This window comes from Trachurus trachurus, assembly GCF_905171665.1.
Source record: "Trachurus trachurus genome assembly, chromosome: 16".
NCBI lineage: Eukaryota > Metazoa > Chordata > Actinopteri > Carangiformes > Carangidae > Trachurus > Trachurus trachurus.
In genome coordinates, this window is record NC_139902.1 from 10,783,984 (window position 1) to 10,799,084 (window position 15,101).

Sequence of the window (15,101 nt, forward strand, 5' to 3'; positions counted from 1 at the left end):
AAAAAACAAAACAAAACAAAACAAACAGCATTTTCTTTCTGTCACTTAAAAACAAGGAGCAAATGTGATGATAGCTATGTACATGAACACTAATCTTGGCAAATACGTAATTTGCTGTAGAGGACAGGACGTGATTCATTGATAATGTTTCATTTAGGTTGTTTATGTGTGATTACTTCGCACCTTATTGCAAAAATGTACACTTGCACTGACCTTGAAATACTTCATTCAGCTAACACATGTGATGCTAGGCCTGGGTGAAATCCTTTATTCCCAGAGTGCAGTCTCACAGGGAGACCTTCTCAGCAACCGTATCTTAAATCCATGCACCTGATTGGTGGATTCATAAGGGGCGGTCAAGCGATGTTGCCTTGAAGGCAAGCAATAGGGCAACAAATGAAGAGGGAAACGGAAGGAGGAAACAGACTGTAGCAAAGCCTGCGCCAACCTCTGCTACACGTGCTCCTGCTGCTGACACTGAAACGTGGAGTTTGAAGCTTCGTAAATAGAAGAAATTTCCCTGAAGTGACAGGGAAAACATCTCCTCTCTACGTACCTTTGGACGTCAGTTTCTCTGTAGCCGTTAAGTAAGTTTGTCTTTGATTTGTCTGGATTTAAATCGCGGAACATTTTGTCCTACATATCGGCGCTCAGAGGCTAGTAATGCTGCAAACTCACACTTCATGGGGCTGCTAGCTAGCTGGTCGACCGTAGCTACTGCTGTTTGTAGCAGGCTGGATATATAACACTATTATCACCTCAGTGTCCAGTTAATACTCACTGTAAATACTAATGTTATCATGGGGAACTGTGGCTGAGAACAGGCTGCTCATTTGGGCAACGGCGGTAAATAAACTAAGCTATGTCAAACTTTCCAGCCACTCCGGTTTTACAGCGTCCTTTATATTTTAGCTTCCCTTTGTAATTAACATTGGCTGTCAGAGTTATGGACTGACATTATGCAGGAGACTCGACGGAAACGCCATTAACATTTGCGCGCTTATTGTGGTATTTCCCGCCATCGACATTTCATATCATGGTGTTGACTGGCGGGAATTAATGTGGAAGTGGAAACTGCAGTGATATTAAAATATAATAAAGTTTAAACACTTTCTCAGTTGAGCGTTATAGTTTTTGATTTTATCAAGTGTGCTGCTTCACTGTCGTTGTGCTGTAACGTTATTTATCCGGTTAATGTAGAAGCACAGGCGGTTATCCAGATGTAAACAAACGTGTAGCTCCACCTCCAAATTTGAAAACATGGTGTCGCCTAAAACTTTCTGCCTTATAAAAAGAAATGATGGTGACAATCTCTGATACAGGTTCAGAGATGCTTCATGTTACATTGTTAAAATGTGAAAATAGTTAATATAGTGAGAAATAACGTTTCATGAAAGTCTTCTGGCAGTTTGGTGAATCCTGTGATTAAAGCAAGTTGTGATCTAATATAAACAATCTACCTCATTGTTGCAATACACTGCTCACAGTATTTACTGTATAATGCACTGACTCAGTCTCACATCTGGTTGAGCAGGTAAATAAACGCCTTAGGTGTTGTGCACAATGTTTCTGCCAGTTATTTACTATTGCCATGTTTTTTTTTCTGTGTGTTTTCAGCCTTCTAATGCCATTATGAAGTACATACTTGTTACTGGCGGTGTCATATCTGGCATTGGCAAAGGTATCATTGCCAGCAGCGTGGGAACAATACTGAAGTCCTGCGGCCTTCATGTCACAGCTATCAAAATCGACCCCTATATCAATATTGATGCCGGCACCTTTTCACCATATGAGCACGGTGGGTAAATTGAGTGTATTCAGCATGTTTTTTTTATTTTTTTTTATTGTCTGTTATGTTTGGCTGAGTTCTGCAGTTGTTATAACTGACACGACGCAGCTTAAGAATGTGTCATTTCCGTGTCGTGCAGGTGAAGTGTTTGTTCTCGATGATGGCGGGGAGGTGGATCTGGACTTGGGGAACTATGAGCGTTTCCTGGACATCCGTCTTACCAAGGACAACAACCTCACCACAGGAAAGATCTACCAGTCGGTGATCAACAAGGAGAGGAGGGGAGACTACCTTGGCAAAACCGTACAAGGTGAGAGCTTGTTGGTCGTGAAAGGAGACTTTGATATATAGCAGCTTATTAGGGAAAGGGATATACTTGTCTCAGTGAGTGTTTGCATTTAATTCATACTTAGGACAGAGAGACCATTTCACATGACTTTTTGAATTCACTGGTGTCTGTTCTCTTAGTGGTACCCCACATCACAGATGCCATCCAGGAGTGGGTGATGAAACAAGCCAGGATCTCAGTGGACGACGATGGTGTGGAGCCTCAAGTTTGTGTTATTGAGGTAAGTGTTGTTTTAGGCATCATGTATTATTATACTTGAAAACACTGAGTAGAGTCTGTGTCAGGTCAGAAGTGGAGTACTCTAACAACCTCCTCAGGCAACTCGAATAAGTTTTGACCAGGGCATTTTTCTGCTCGTCTGTTTAAAAAGGAAAGAGGAAGTTTTTCGATCAGAAATGAAATCAACCATGTTGCCTCAAGCGAGAGAAAATATTGGCTCATTCTGCAAACAGTGGGAGAAATCGCTGAACCTACACAAGCGGATATGCCAGTGAAGCAGAAAAACAAACATTATTTCTGAAAAACTGAAAAATAAAGGAGTTTAAAAACTCACTTGTTGAGAAGAGACTGAAATAATCCACTTGTTTAAGAAGAAAAGGACAGCTGGGTATTGTGGATGTAGTCATAAAAACAAAAACAAAAATAATCTTGGCGGTGGAGTAAATCAAGTGCTTTTTTGACAGGAGCGCTGTAAAAGTATTTCATCTCTTGTAAATTTATAGTTGAAACAGTCATATCCTCATAAACCAAGTTAAATTATAACCCTGCCTCCAGCCTTTCTTTTCATGCGGCATGCATCAAAAGCAGCCCTGACATTATAATGGGCTCAGTGCGGGTGATGAAATCCAGCACTTTACAATTCTCTGTCGGGGTGTGTGAGCTGCTGAGAAACCGGCCCGTGTGTTCATCGTTCTGCGGTCTAAGCTGATGTTTTGTGTCAACAGCTGGGAGGCACAGTGGGGGACATCGAGAGCATGCCCTTCATCGAGGCCTTCAGACAGTTCCAGTTCAAGGTGAAGAGGGAGAACTTCTGCAACATCCATGTCAGCTTGGTACCACAGGTAAGACGGACAGATGAACACACATGTAAATAACAGCAAATAACACAGACAGGATATGGTATCAGCATTATTATTATTATTATTATTAATTACTTTAGTTAACGTTTTGTTCTGGTTTTTGAAATAAAATCTGTAGAATCACCACCATGAATAATGAGGGTAATTTGCTTTTTTGTGTCCTCAGCCCAATACCACAGGAGAGCAAAAAACCAAACCAACCCAAAACAGTGTCCGAGAGCTCAGAGGACTGGGCTTGTCTCCAGATTTGGTGAGTCAGATTTACAATTTGTTCTTAGACTTAGTCCACCTCTATGCTCCAGATATAAAACCGCCATTCCACCTTTCCCTTTTTATGTGCATATAAATCAATAATTGTTCATCTCAGTGGCTTAAAACGACCAAATAATAGCCTAAGCTACAATGTCTGCATATGAAATACGTTGAGATTAGATTGTACTGTGGTCCTGTAGTATAACATGATGTTAAAAAATAAATGTATTGAATTTTCTCAGATTATGTGCCGCTGTACGACACCCCTAGAAACGGCTGTCAAGGAGAAGATCTCCATGTTTTGTCATGTGGAGCCCACACAGGTGAAGTACCAGGATTTTTCTGCAGTAAACCTCATTTGAAATTCTCTGTGTAAAGCATGCTGCCAACACCAGCTAGGATCTAGGGCAGCTCCTGTTGTATCCACTTACATCTGCCACTGTGGCACAGTGAGATGAGTTTGACAGAACAGTACAATATAAGATGGATATAACAATAATGGTAATAATAATAATAATAAACTGAATTTATATAGCAGTTTACTTGACAAAGTTACAAAGTGCTTAACAAGTAAAGCAAAGCCAACACAACACAGACAACAGGGATCATAAAAGGAGAGTACAGAGTAGATACATTAAACATTTACAAAGGCTTGTCAATTCAATAAAAGAAGAGTTTTAAAAGACACTAAGGAATTGGCCAGTCTTATTTCAATGGGAAGTCTGCTCCACAGTTTGGGGTTTCTAACAGCAAAGGCTCAGTCACCCTTAGTCACGAGTCAAGGTCTTGGAGCGACTAGTCGAGCTCCATTCACTAACCTAAGTGATACTACTACACACAGGATACTACTACACTGTTTCTAAATGTTGATTAGGATTGAATAATATTTGGGAAAACTGTTCTCATGTGTTAATGTGTTTGGCACTGGCAGGTGACTTGGGGGAATGTAATGTAATTAGGTTTGATTTAAATATTGACAAGCTCTAGAAACAAATTCAAAAATATCTCAGTTTCAGCTTTATTTGTGTCCCCGTAGGGCAATTAGTGTTGCAGCAAGTAGAAAGACATAAAAAACATACAACTAAAAGTCCAAGAGGGAGGGATAATACAACATCAGTAGCTACATCAAAGCACATCTTAAATAACGAGGAAAGGTTTATTTCACCAGGTAGGTTGTTGATGGACAGTTAGGTCACAAGTTAAAATCTTACTCCAAAATAAGTAGTCTGTATCGTTCATCTGTTAACAAGTGCACAGGAGGAAAACTGCATTGGTGCAAAACAAACTCAGTCAAGCAGCCTTCAGTAGGCATCTCAGCTGAAACAGTGTTGGCAGTGTGCTGGAGTCGATTCTTTATTTGTCTTGTGAAATAACAATGTCTAAATGTTGACATAGCTCAGCTCCGTTGCCAGTTAAAATTGAACTAACATGTTTTGCCACTCTCTGCAGGTGATCTGTGTCCACGACGTCTCCTCAATCTACAGAGTGCCTCTGCTGCTGGAGGACCAGGGTGTCGTGAGCTACTTCCGTCAGCGGCTGAACCTGCCTATCGAAGTGAGACCCAGAAGGATGCTCACAAAGTGGAAGGAGATGGCTGATAGGTGAGCCAGCTTGTCTCAGTCACTGACATTTCTCCCCCCGGTTTTGTGTCTCGCTCAAGAAAAGTGAGGATATATGGGCACAAATTCTTTACTTTTTCAGCGGCGGACCAGTTAGTTTAACCACAGAGACAGTTTGTCTCCTCTACCATTTGTTTTACAAACCAAACCAAATTGAACTGCAAAAGATGAACTATTCCTCAGCTACTGCAGCATTGTGGTCGAGAGGTGAAATCCAACGAACATTGAATTGTTCTCTGAGTAGCTGTGGGCTATGATTATGAGTCAGAGTTCTGGGAATCATCTTCCTCTCTCTTCAGGTCTGATCGTCTTCTGGAGCACGTTTCCATAGCCCTGGTGGGGAAGTACACAAAGTTATCAGACTCTTACACTTCAGTCATCAAGGCCCTCGAGCACTCGGCCCTCGCCATCAATCACAAACTAGAGGTCAAGGTATGGGAACATTTCTTGCTTTTTTATGTTCTGAATATTCATTTCTGGATCCACCATGAGTGGTTTGTAGTCCAGGACTGGAGTAATGCCTGACAGTTTTTCAGTCTGTTGGCCATGATGTCGACTGATCTCCTTCCAAACGCTGTGTTTGTTGTTAATACAGTACATCGACTCTGCAGACCTGGAGAATACCACGCTGCAGGATGAGCCAGTGAAATATCACGAGGCCTGGCAAAAACTCTGCAGCTCTAAGTGAGTAGATAAACCCGGGAGAACACACGTGCCAGTAGGCTTGGATGATATTGAAAATCTGAAATTAACAATGTTAGGTTGTACACTGTGGTGATCCAGTGCTGTTCACGTGCCACATGATGGCAGCAGAGTGCTGTCCTTCCTAGAGGTGAATGGAGCCTCATAAAACCTTCAGTGAGGATGTTTGGAGGTGCATAATGTTGTAGTATTGTTTTTCTCTGAGGGGAAAAAAGACTTAAATTTATGAGTTTTGAATCCATTTTTGACACGCATGCAGATTTTTGTACCCAGACTGCAATCAAAGAGAGGCTTGTAAGGTATTGATTTCCAGTACTTGGAGATTCTTTCATTAATGATATTTTATGCATTAGTTTAAGCTTGTTGAGAAACCGTGTCCTACTGTAATGAACTTTTTTTTGATCATATCTGAGAAGATAGCATCTTAAAAAAAGAAAATGTAATGTTGATAGCAACCTCATTCAGTAGTTGTATAGTAGGTTTTAGAGCTCTACCAGTCCTGAGGAGTGAGAGGAAAAATGGAGATTGCATTCTCATTGTCTCCCAACTATGTGTATGAATTCTCCAACATAATACCAACAAGGAAATTATATGAATATAACTGAAAGTGTGAATCTATAAGCATCTCCCACCATTTCCTCAGATGAACAGGTATATTAACATCAACTCTCCCCCTCTCTGTCTTTAGTTTATCTGAACAGGGCTTTATGTACTAGCCACGTTCTTAGGAGCAACACGCTGGTACAGAGGGGTTGGGCTTCTGGTTGGGCTGGTTTCAGTCTCATTTCTTTTGTGGCATTGATTCCACAAGATGTTGGAAACTTCCCCCAGATTCTGGTCCATGTTGTTATGATTGCATCAAGTCATTTCTGCAGATATGTTTGCGACAAGTTCATACTGCCAATCTCCTGTTCTGCCACACCCCTGAAGTGTTCAATTTAATTGAGGTCTGTGACACAGGAGGTCATTAAAGTTCACTGTCAAGTTGATAAAAACCAGATTGACATGACTTTTACTTTGTGTCATTGTGACATTATTATGCAGGAAGTAGCCGTTTAGAAGATGGGAAATAGTGATAGTGAAGGGATGCACGTAGTTGGCAACAATACTCAGAGAGCCTGTGGAATTCAAACCATGATTGATTGGTATTAAGGGGTCCAAAGTGTGCCAGATAAACATTCCCCACACTATTACACCACCAGCAGCAGCCTGGACTTTTGGCTCATAGCAGGTTGGGTCCGTGGATTCGGGTTGTTGACGCCAAATTCTGACCCTACCATCTGCTGCCTCAGCAGAAATCCTGATTCACGAGACCAGGCTTCGTTTCTCTAGTCTTCGACTGTCAACTGCTTAGTGAGCCCGTGCCCACCGCAGCCCCAGAGGTTCAACGTGCTGTGTATTCTGAGATGCCGTTACACTTACCGCAGTTATAAAAAAAAGTGGTTGTCTGAGTTACCGTAGCCTTCCTGTCATCTTGAAGCAGAACCAGTGTCCTCTGACCTCCTATCAACCAGTTGTTTCCATCTGCAGAACTGTCACTTGCTGGATGTTTCTTTTTCTTTTTTCCCCCCCACCACTCGAAGTTAAAACTCCACAGACTGTTGTGTGTCAGAGTCTCGGGGGATCAGCATTTTCAGAAACAGTCAAACCAACCTGTCTGGAACCAACAGTCTGAGTCACTGAGATCATTTTCCTCCCATTCAGATATTTCATGTGAACATTAAATGAAGCTTCAAACCTGCATCTACATTATATTGTACATTGTACTGCTGCTGCCATATGATTTGGATCATTGCATGGATTAGCAGGTGCACAGGTGTTTCTACTGAACTGAGGCCGTCATTCTGTTCCTCTTCCCCACAGTGGCGTGTTGGTGCCAGGAGGGTTTGGTGTGCGTGGGACAGAGGGAAAGATGCTGGCTATCAGCTGGGCGAGGAAGCAGAATAAGCCATTCCTGGGTAAGAGATCGGAAACTGCTACGTCTCATAAATTCTGTCCTCTCCATTATTACATATTCAGATTTGATGCATATCAAAAAATAAACAGATAAAGACTAGACATAAGGCTGTTCTCTTTTATCTGGTGACTGATGATGCAGCTTCATAGCTGTATTACTATGCCGGTGTTTGTAGATAAAGGAATTAAAGTGACAGCTAAAGTGTATTTTAAAATGCATTTTGTTTGCTTTGAACTGTCGTGTTTTATTGTTTTACAAGACTGAGTCACAGTTAATTTTGATTCAGCACATAACAGACATGAAAACAAACCTCTTGAATTTATCTCAAGTACAAAATGAAACATGTAATTGATTGCATTATTGAACCACTTTGACACACCATCTCTTGTCTGGAGTATGCTAACGTTGCATAATATTCAGGGCCCATTGGTGTGTGGCAGCAACATGTGACATGGATGTTTCAGTGCAATATGAGCCTCAACGTTGAAGGTCTTTGAGGAACTAAATGAACTGGGCAAAAATATAAAAGAATAAGTTGAATTAACATCTGCACACAGCTTGCCAGAGAGCTTTAACGTGCCAAAACTACACTTAATGAAAACGTTGATGTATTTGATAGCCACATAAAAAGGAGAAAATAATCAGTTGTTTGAAGTTGTTAAAGATCCGCTCTATTCATAGACTCCAAGGTAAAGTGTCTGCTAAAGAGGAAAAATAGCAGTGAGGGGGAAGAATACTACTGCAATCATTTGCTTTGTGTGTAATTTAAGTCCATTTGTTCTCACTTTGACATTACACCATCTTTGCGTTCCTGTTTTGTTTAAAAAAGAAACCTTAATTGCATCCACTTTCAAAAGTTGTAAAATAATGAATCCAAGTCCACAGAGATGTGAATACTTTTTTTTATAGGCACAGTATAATAAAATGCAGAGACAGTAATGTTAGCCATGTAAGTGTTCTGCACAGCGGGATGTTGTTCTGCCTTTCTTTATTAATGAGTCCTTACAATAGCACTCATTATGCACGAATCCTGCTGGTCTTGTTTTGTGCAGGGGTCTGTTTGGGCATGCAGCTGGCAGTGTGCGAGTTTGCCCGCAATATTCTTGGATGGCAAGGTGAGTAATTGCACAGTTCATCTGGACACATTGCCAAGAAACGTTTAATTCCTGTGGTTTCTAATTTAATGATGAAAGAACCTTAGTCGTACTGCGAAGTTGATTTTGAGCTTAGATCAGTTTTGCTTATCTATTTCCAGATGCAAACTCCACAGAATTTAATCCTGAATCCAAACACCCTGTGGTAGGTTGTATCCCCCCCCCCCCTCTCTCTCTCTCTGTGCTCATATCAGACCACATCATCACAGCTGAATGGTTTTAACATACAGTATTATTTGATCTCTGCAGGTGATTGACATGCCAGAGCACAACCCTGGGCAGATGGGTGGAACTATGAGGTTGGGGAAGAGGCGGACACTCTTCAAATCCAACAACAGTGTAATGAGTATGTGTCCTGAGATAAATGGTGGACTGCTGACCTTTTTAGACTTTACAGCTATTCTGTTTCTGACAACTGATGTTTCATTCTTGCAGAAAAACTGTACGGAGGCTATGAGTATGTTGAAGAGAGGCACAGACACAGATTTGAGGTACAAATGAAAATAAGGTTTCAAAGCTTAATTTTCTTTCTGGGAACAGAAATTCAAAAAGACTATATCTAATCTTGAATTATCATAAAAATTATTATTTTTCTTTAAAACATATCCTGAATTGTCACCCCTTGTTGTTTAGGTGAATCCTGAGCTGAAGCACCACTTTGAAGCAAAGGGTCTCCAATTTGTTGGTCAAGATGAGGAGGGAGAGAGGATGGAGATCATCGAGTTGGAGGGTAAGTGAAAAGTGTTGTAGGAAAAAAAAAAATTCACATGCTGTTGATAATCCATACATCATACTTTCATACGTTCTTTGTTGTGTTGTGTGTATATACACCCCTGTGTCTAGTTGCATGCTTTTGAGAACTAATGTAGAGGAAACCAAAATGTCTACTTTTATGTTTCAGGACACAATTACTTTGTTGGAGTGCAGTACCATCCAGAGTTCACCTCCAGACCCATCAAACCATCTCCTCCATATTTTGGTCTCCTGCTGGCTGCTGCAGGAAAACTCCAGAGCTACCAGGCCAAGGGCTGTCGCCTCTCTCCACGGTACGCTCCGACAGCACTCTTATCACCCAAAAGCTGCTTAGTGGAAATTAAAATGTGATATTCCTATACTGTGTGATGCTCCAGCTATTCATAGGTTTACCTCTTTTACCTTATAAAAAATGAACTTGCTCCACTCTCATCTTATTAACATTTCATTTCATTGATTTTCAGTCCAAATATACTTGTTATTTGATGTTATGCTTTGTCATTCCACGCTGCTTAAATTGGAAAATGCCTTGGGCATTTTTCACATTATATTTTATTTAATTGGCTGAAATTTAGTTGAATTGTGAACATGAATTGTAATTTATATGAATATTTCAAGTCGGTGTCATAATCTACACAACACTGTGTTATTATGTTGTGAAACTGTATCAGAAAGTCCCATGGGTGTTTCAGCTTACAGTGAAGCTGTAACATCAATATTGCATCTGCACTGTATGAAAGCAATCCCTGTCAGGCGTCGAGGCCATAATACTCATTTTATGTTTCTTGCCTCTCATTGCAGGGACACTTACAGCGACCGCAGCGGCAGCAGCTCTCCTGAAGCTGACATCTCGGAGCTGAGGTTCCCCTCTTTGTAGTGGTGCAGATGTGTTTGTTTTCATTAGCGCAGTTAAATGCAAAGCCCAGAAAAAAAAACCTGCCCTAAATTGACATTATAATACCAAATTATATGTTAAACAGGTTTTCTGCTCTAAATGGCACAATGTGTTGTCAATCATTTTTATGTTGAATAAATAATGCCTTCAGCACAGTGCTTTAGAGCTGCTGCAATAAGTACAAAACTGAATAAGATTTTTACAGGGAAATTGTTAGAAATCATGGAAAACCTGTCAAGAAAATGGGTGCCAGTGATGGGGGCACATAGCAGTATGTTGGGGTAAAAATGTAAAGGAATGGAAAATGTATTTGGAGTTACTGTAGGTATAGAAAGCGCAGTGACAAAGGGCTAAGATGAGAGTCGGGAACTGTGCAATCAGGTTTTTGTTGGGACAGCCATCTTGCATATCAGTCCACTGAAACACATGAAAACACTGATGAGAAACAATGACTCCGTACAGTTGTGTGTAACTTTTACTGTTAGAACTTTGCCTGTGTTGTGACAAGCTGACCTATTAACTGATAATTTAACCATTGGAAATGTTTCTTATTGTCTGTCTTACCCTGTGATTCCATGGATTAATGTATTTTTCATTTCCAACTGAGAGGTCATGGTACTCACTCAGGGGAAGTACACAAATGCGTAGAGAACTTGTTTGGTTTCAAATAATTCAGTTACGCTTTTGTGGCTGTGGGGTGTACAGGGATTTTTTGTTGTTGTAAAGAGGTGGATTGTTTTAAGTAATAGTCAATATCACATAGACTTTGGGTTTTAACTTCTGCATGCAAGTTGTTCTACCAACACAAGTTTGTCTTTATAAGTTTTTAAACCTTAAAACCGAACTCGCCGGCTCAGGTTGCATGACTTTTTTTTTTTGGTTTGTGACCTTTCCGCTGCTGACATCAACACAAACGGTTTTGAACTCCATTACCTTTTATTGTCATATCTGATCCACAGCTTCCTAAAAATGTTGCAGCCATCTGACAAAGCAGCCAACTTAGAGTTGCCCCTGAGTCAACAATATTAACTGGAAAAGCAAGCTTGGCATTTAAAACCAATGCCATAAACCGCAAGAGGAAGACCTAAGTTTTGATCTCAAAGCGTCAGACGCAGTCAACTGTAGATGGTAAGCATCAAGCTTCCAAAGTTACATTTCTGTATGGAGCGTTGTGAAATTGGCTTGAATAGTTAAATTATTTCTGCCAGTCTACTCGTTAATCTGTTTGTGACCCAAATGTATGAAAAAACATATTTTTATATTTATGAAGTTCAGATGCATGTGCTTGAATATGTGCATTAATTCTGAATAAATAAATTTTTATTTCTCATGACACTTTTGGCCTTTATTCTAGCTGAGCCGCAAATTAGGGTAAGTTCTGCTTTGCTTAAGTCATGCCTTTTATTAAACCTCTGTGTTCACTGATGATCAGTGTTTATATGTTGTGTGTATTCAAACCATAGATAATAAGTATTACAAGTACAATCTATTAGTGAAGCAGACAGGATGTCATCTCTAAATATAAACCCGCAGACATGTAGTCATCACGAAAGTAGAAAATGTAAATATAACACTATACTGTCTGCAAAGTAAACCTATTATGAAAAAATGAATTGCATATCCTGAGCCTTTCCCTGGGGATGTAAGGCTGTATTGTTATCAACTTCCCCTTTTTTGGCGGCACTGCTCACTCTGCAGTCATGACCATAAAAACGCATGAAAAACGTTGCTTGCACTCAAACTCATTTTGCGACGTTGGTGACGTGTAGTTATCTATTGGGGAGGGCAGCACAGTGAAAGTATAAATTACAACTACTGCTTCCTTATAAGCCTTTGCCCTCTTTCACACATCTGGCCCTCCCTTTCCACAACCGCCCTCCCTGCGTCCTTGTGCTCTTGCCCCTCCTTTTGTCAAGTATCAACAGGCAAACTTTAGAAGTCCACGCCCCTGCACGGCACACTCATGTTCATGCATACAGTAGCAGCACCTCGGATCAGAACTACAGCAGTGCTGGGATCTACTTTACGGGACAGATTTTTCTACACACCTGCTTTTGGATTGGATTTGAGGAGCCACCACAGGAACGAGACTCAGAGAGTTGCGCTTCAGTGATACTGTGCTGCAGGAGTGAGGAATGACTGTGAACACACTGCTCTGCTGATTGTGAGATTAATAAGGAGTGGCTGCTGTAGCTGTTACTCAACATTGGAGCGTCAGCACACAGGGTACAAACTGATGGGAAGCTGGGGTGGGACTGATAGGTTTCATCTCTTTCTCCATCCCTCTTGGTGTCATCCAGACTGTTCACTGCTCTCTTCTTGAGTCACTCCTGACTTAAACTTCCAACCTTGTTCAAAATTGCTGCACTGCTTCTCGAGACCCACCCTTCACGGCACTGTGTCTCCACCTTCTCTGCCGCTCTCATCCCGTCACAACAATGGACCTGACGTTGTGGCAGTACCAGTTCAGGATCATCATGCTGGGGGACTCCACAGTGGGCAAGTCGTCCCTGCTCAAGCGTTACACTGAAGACTTGTTCCTGGAGTCCATCAACCAGACAGTGGGTGTAGACTTCTATGTTCACTTCCTGGAGGTGGAGCAGGGGGTCCGTGTTAAGCTGCAGTTCTGGGACACAGCTGGACAAGAGAGGTTCAGGTGAGGATGAACTCATCCTGTGACAGAAAAGGTTTTATACCAGTGCTAGTCATAGCTTATTCTCATGTTTGTATTCATTACATTCATGAATCTCTTCATATACCACAAGTGCATAAGACATTTATGCATCGGGCCTTGTATTGCATTACTTTGACTACAGCAGTAAACTGTATCATAAAAACAGAATGCCGTTCTTATGACGCATATTCAAGATACAGCTCGTATCCATGCAAATATGCTATTCAAATAAACTACCACTGCTTATTCCATTCACACCAGATCAGTTCATCAGTGTTTGCTTTCAGCAAAACACTGTATCCACCCTGTCACCCTCTCAAGATCGGTGTGCGCCATTTGAAGATAGGCAGTATACGAATTGCTTAAAGTGGAAAAGGCCTTATTCTCCATGCTCAGCATATTTAATGAAATAACTAGAAGTAACTTGTCTCATTCTGTCTCTAAATTCATTATTTCAGTTCTCCAGTTGAATGAACCGCAGAAAATTGCAAACTGTGCCTGTTTATGTTTACCCCCTCTCTGCATGGTATCAGTTGCCTGCTAATCCCACATGAGTCAGCGAAAAGCCTAGAAAAATTTGGTTGTTTTCCTAAAGAAGTATTCTACTGCAGAAGTTTTGCAAACTGGCAGATGGGAAGCTCCACTCCAAAGTCTTTCCCGTGGTTTAAACATTCTGTGACTCATCAGGGAACTACTGTACATGCTGCTTGTCAGCTTCCTGATTAGGATGACAAACACAGTGGTTATCGATTACTTACAAACAGACAGTCTCTGTCACTTTGCTTATCTTAAAGCGCTCAAACCAAAACAGTGCAAAGAATCAGGTAATTATTTGCTCACTAGAACTAGAAATAAGCTGCCGGCAAACTCTGACCTCTGCACTGCCCTGTGGGGTTTGAATTTTTCATATGTTGAAATCCAAGGGTCCTCACTCTTTCCCTTCTATGTGTTTTTCCCTTTGTCTGTGTTTTTTCCTTCCTCAGGTCAGTGACTCGTTCTTATTACCGCAACTCAGTTGGAGGACTGCTGGTGTTTGACCTGACCAACCGAGCCTCCTTTGACCATATCAAGGAGTGGCATGCTGAGGTGTGCGAGCGAGTGCAACCACATAAGGTTCTGTTCGTCCTTGTGGGCCAAAAGAATGACCTAGACGAGTTTGAAGAGAGGGCTGTGAGTCGAGAAGAGGCTGAGAAAATGGCGGGGCAGCTCGGGATGCCGTACGTGGAGGCCTCCGCCAAGACGGGCCAGAATGTGAGGGAGTGCTTCGAACTTCTCACTCGAAGGGTCTATCAGGGTCTTTTGAGTGGTGAGGTAGAGCTGCAAGAAGGCTGGGATGGAGTGAAGTGCGCTGCCCCACAGGCGCTGCAGTTGCAGAGAGCCAGCCTGGCTCAGCCAAGCGCAACCCCCAAGACCAAGAAGTGCTGTGGTTAAACTGTAGAATGACGATGGTCATCTATTCTTGGATTTGTGGTGTGACCATCAGGAAATGCACTGAGTTGAAATGCAATGTTTTGCACCTTTTATTGTGAAGATACTGTCTTCAAAACTTGGCAAGAGACTGATTTGTTGAAATATTTTGTGACCTAATGTGTAGAATATTTTGTCATTCCTACATAGGTCAAGATTTAGGCCTCGTCCAGACGAATCCGTTTTTTTCGAATCCGGATAAATACTTTATCGGATTGGCCTCGCGTCCACACGAATCCGGCGTTTTCAGGGGGTGAAAACGGTATTTTTTGAAAACGGGTCCCAGAGTGGGAAAATTTGAAAACGCCTACAGTGTTTTGGGTCGTTTTCAGGTGATCAGTGTGGACGCAGATATTTCTGAAAACGATGCCGTGTTTACGGAGATTTTTTTCAAAACGATTAAGAAAAAGA

General features: G+C 41.4%; 2 protein-coding genes across 2 annotated transcripts; both read left to right on the forward strand.

Annotated features, from left to right (window-relative positions):
- Positions 1-403: 403 nt before the first annotated feature.
- LOC310998723 (CTP synthase 1-like) lies at positions 404-11,882 on the forward strand. The gene is made up of 18 exons (XM_083988897.1): positions 404-587; positions 1,618-1,798; positions 1,929-2,099; positions 2,258-2,358; positions 3,083-3,199; positions 3,384-3,467; positions 3,712-3,792; positions 4,919-5,070; positions 5,388-5,520; positions 5,684-5,772; positions 7,654-7,748; positions 8,800-8,862; positions 9,003-9,046; positions 9,151-9,247; positions 9,337-9,392; positions 9,535-9,631; positions 9,803-9,947; positions 10,456-11,882. Exons 2-18 carry the CDS (start codon positions 1,633-1,635, stop codon positions 10,529-10,531), a joined length of 1,767 nt encoding a protein of 588 aa, XP_083845023.1. The 5' UTR covers positions 404-587; positions 1,618-1,632; the 3' UTR covers positions 10,532-11,882.
- Positions 11,883-12,700: 818 nt separating this feature from the next.
- Positions 12,701-14,732, forward strand: rab42b (RAB42, member RAS oncogene family). The gene is made up of 2 exons (XM_083990215.1): positions 12,701-13,205; positions 14,207-14,732. Exons 1-2 carry the CDS (start codon positions 12,988-12,990, stop codon positions 14,652-14,654), a joined length of 666 nt encoding a protein of 221 aa, XP_083846341.1. The 5' UTR covers positions 12,701-12,987; the 3' UTR covers positions 14,655-14,732.
- The last annotated feature ends 369 nt before the right edge of the window (positions 14,733-15,101 follow it).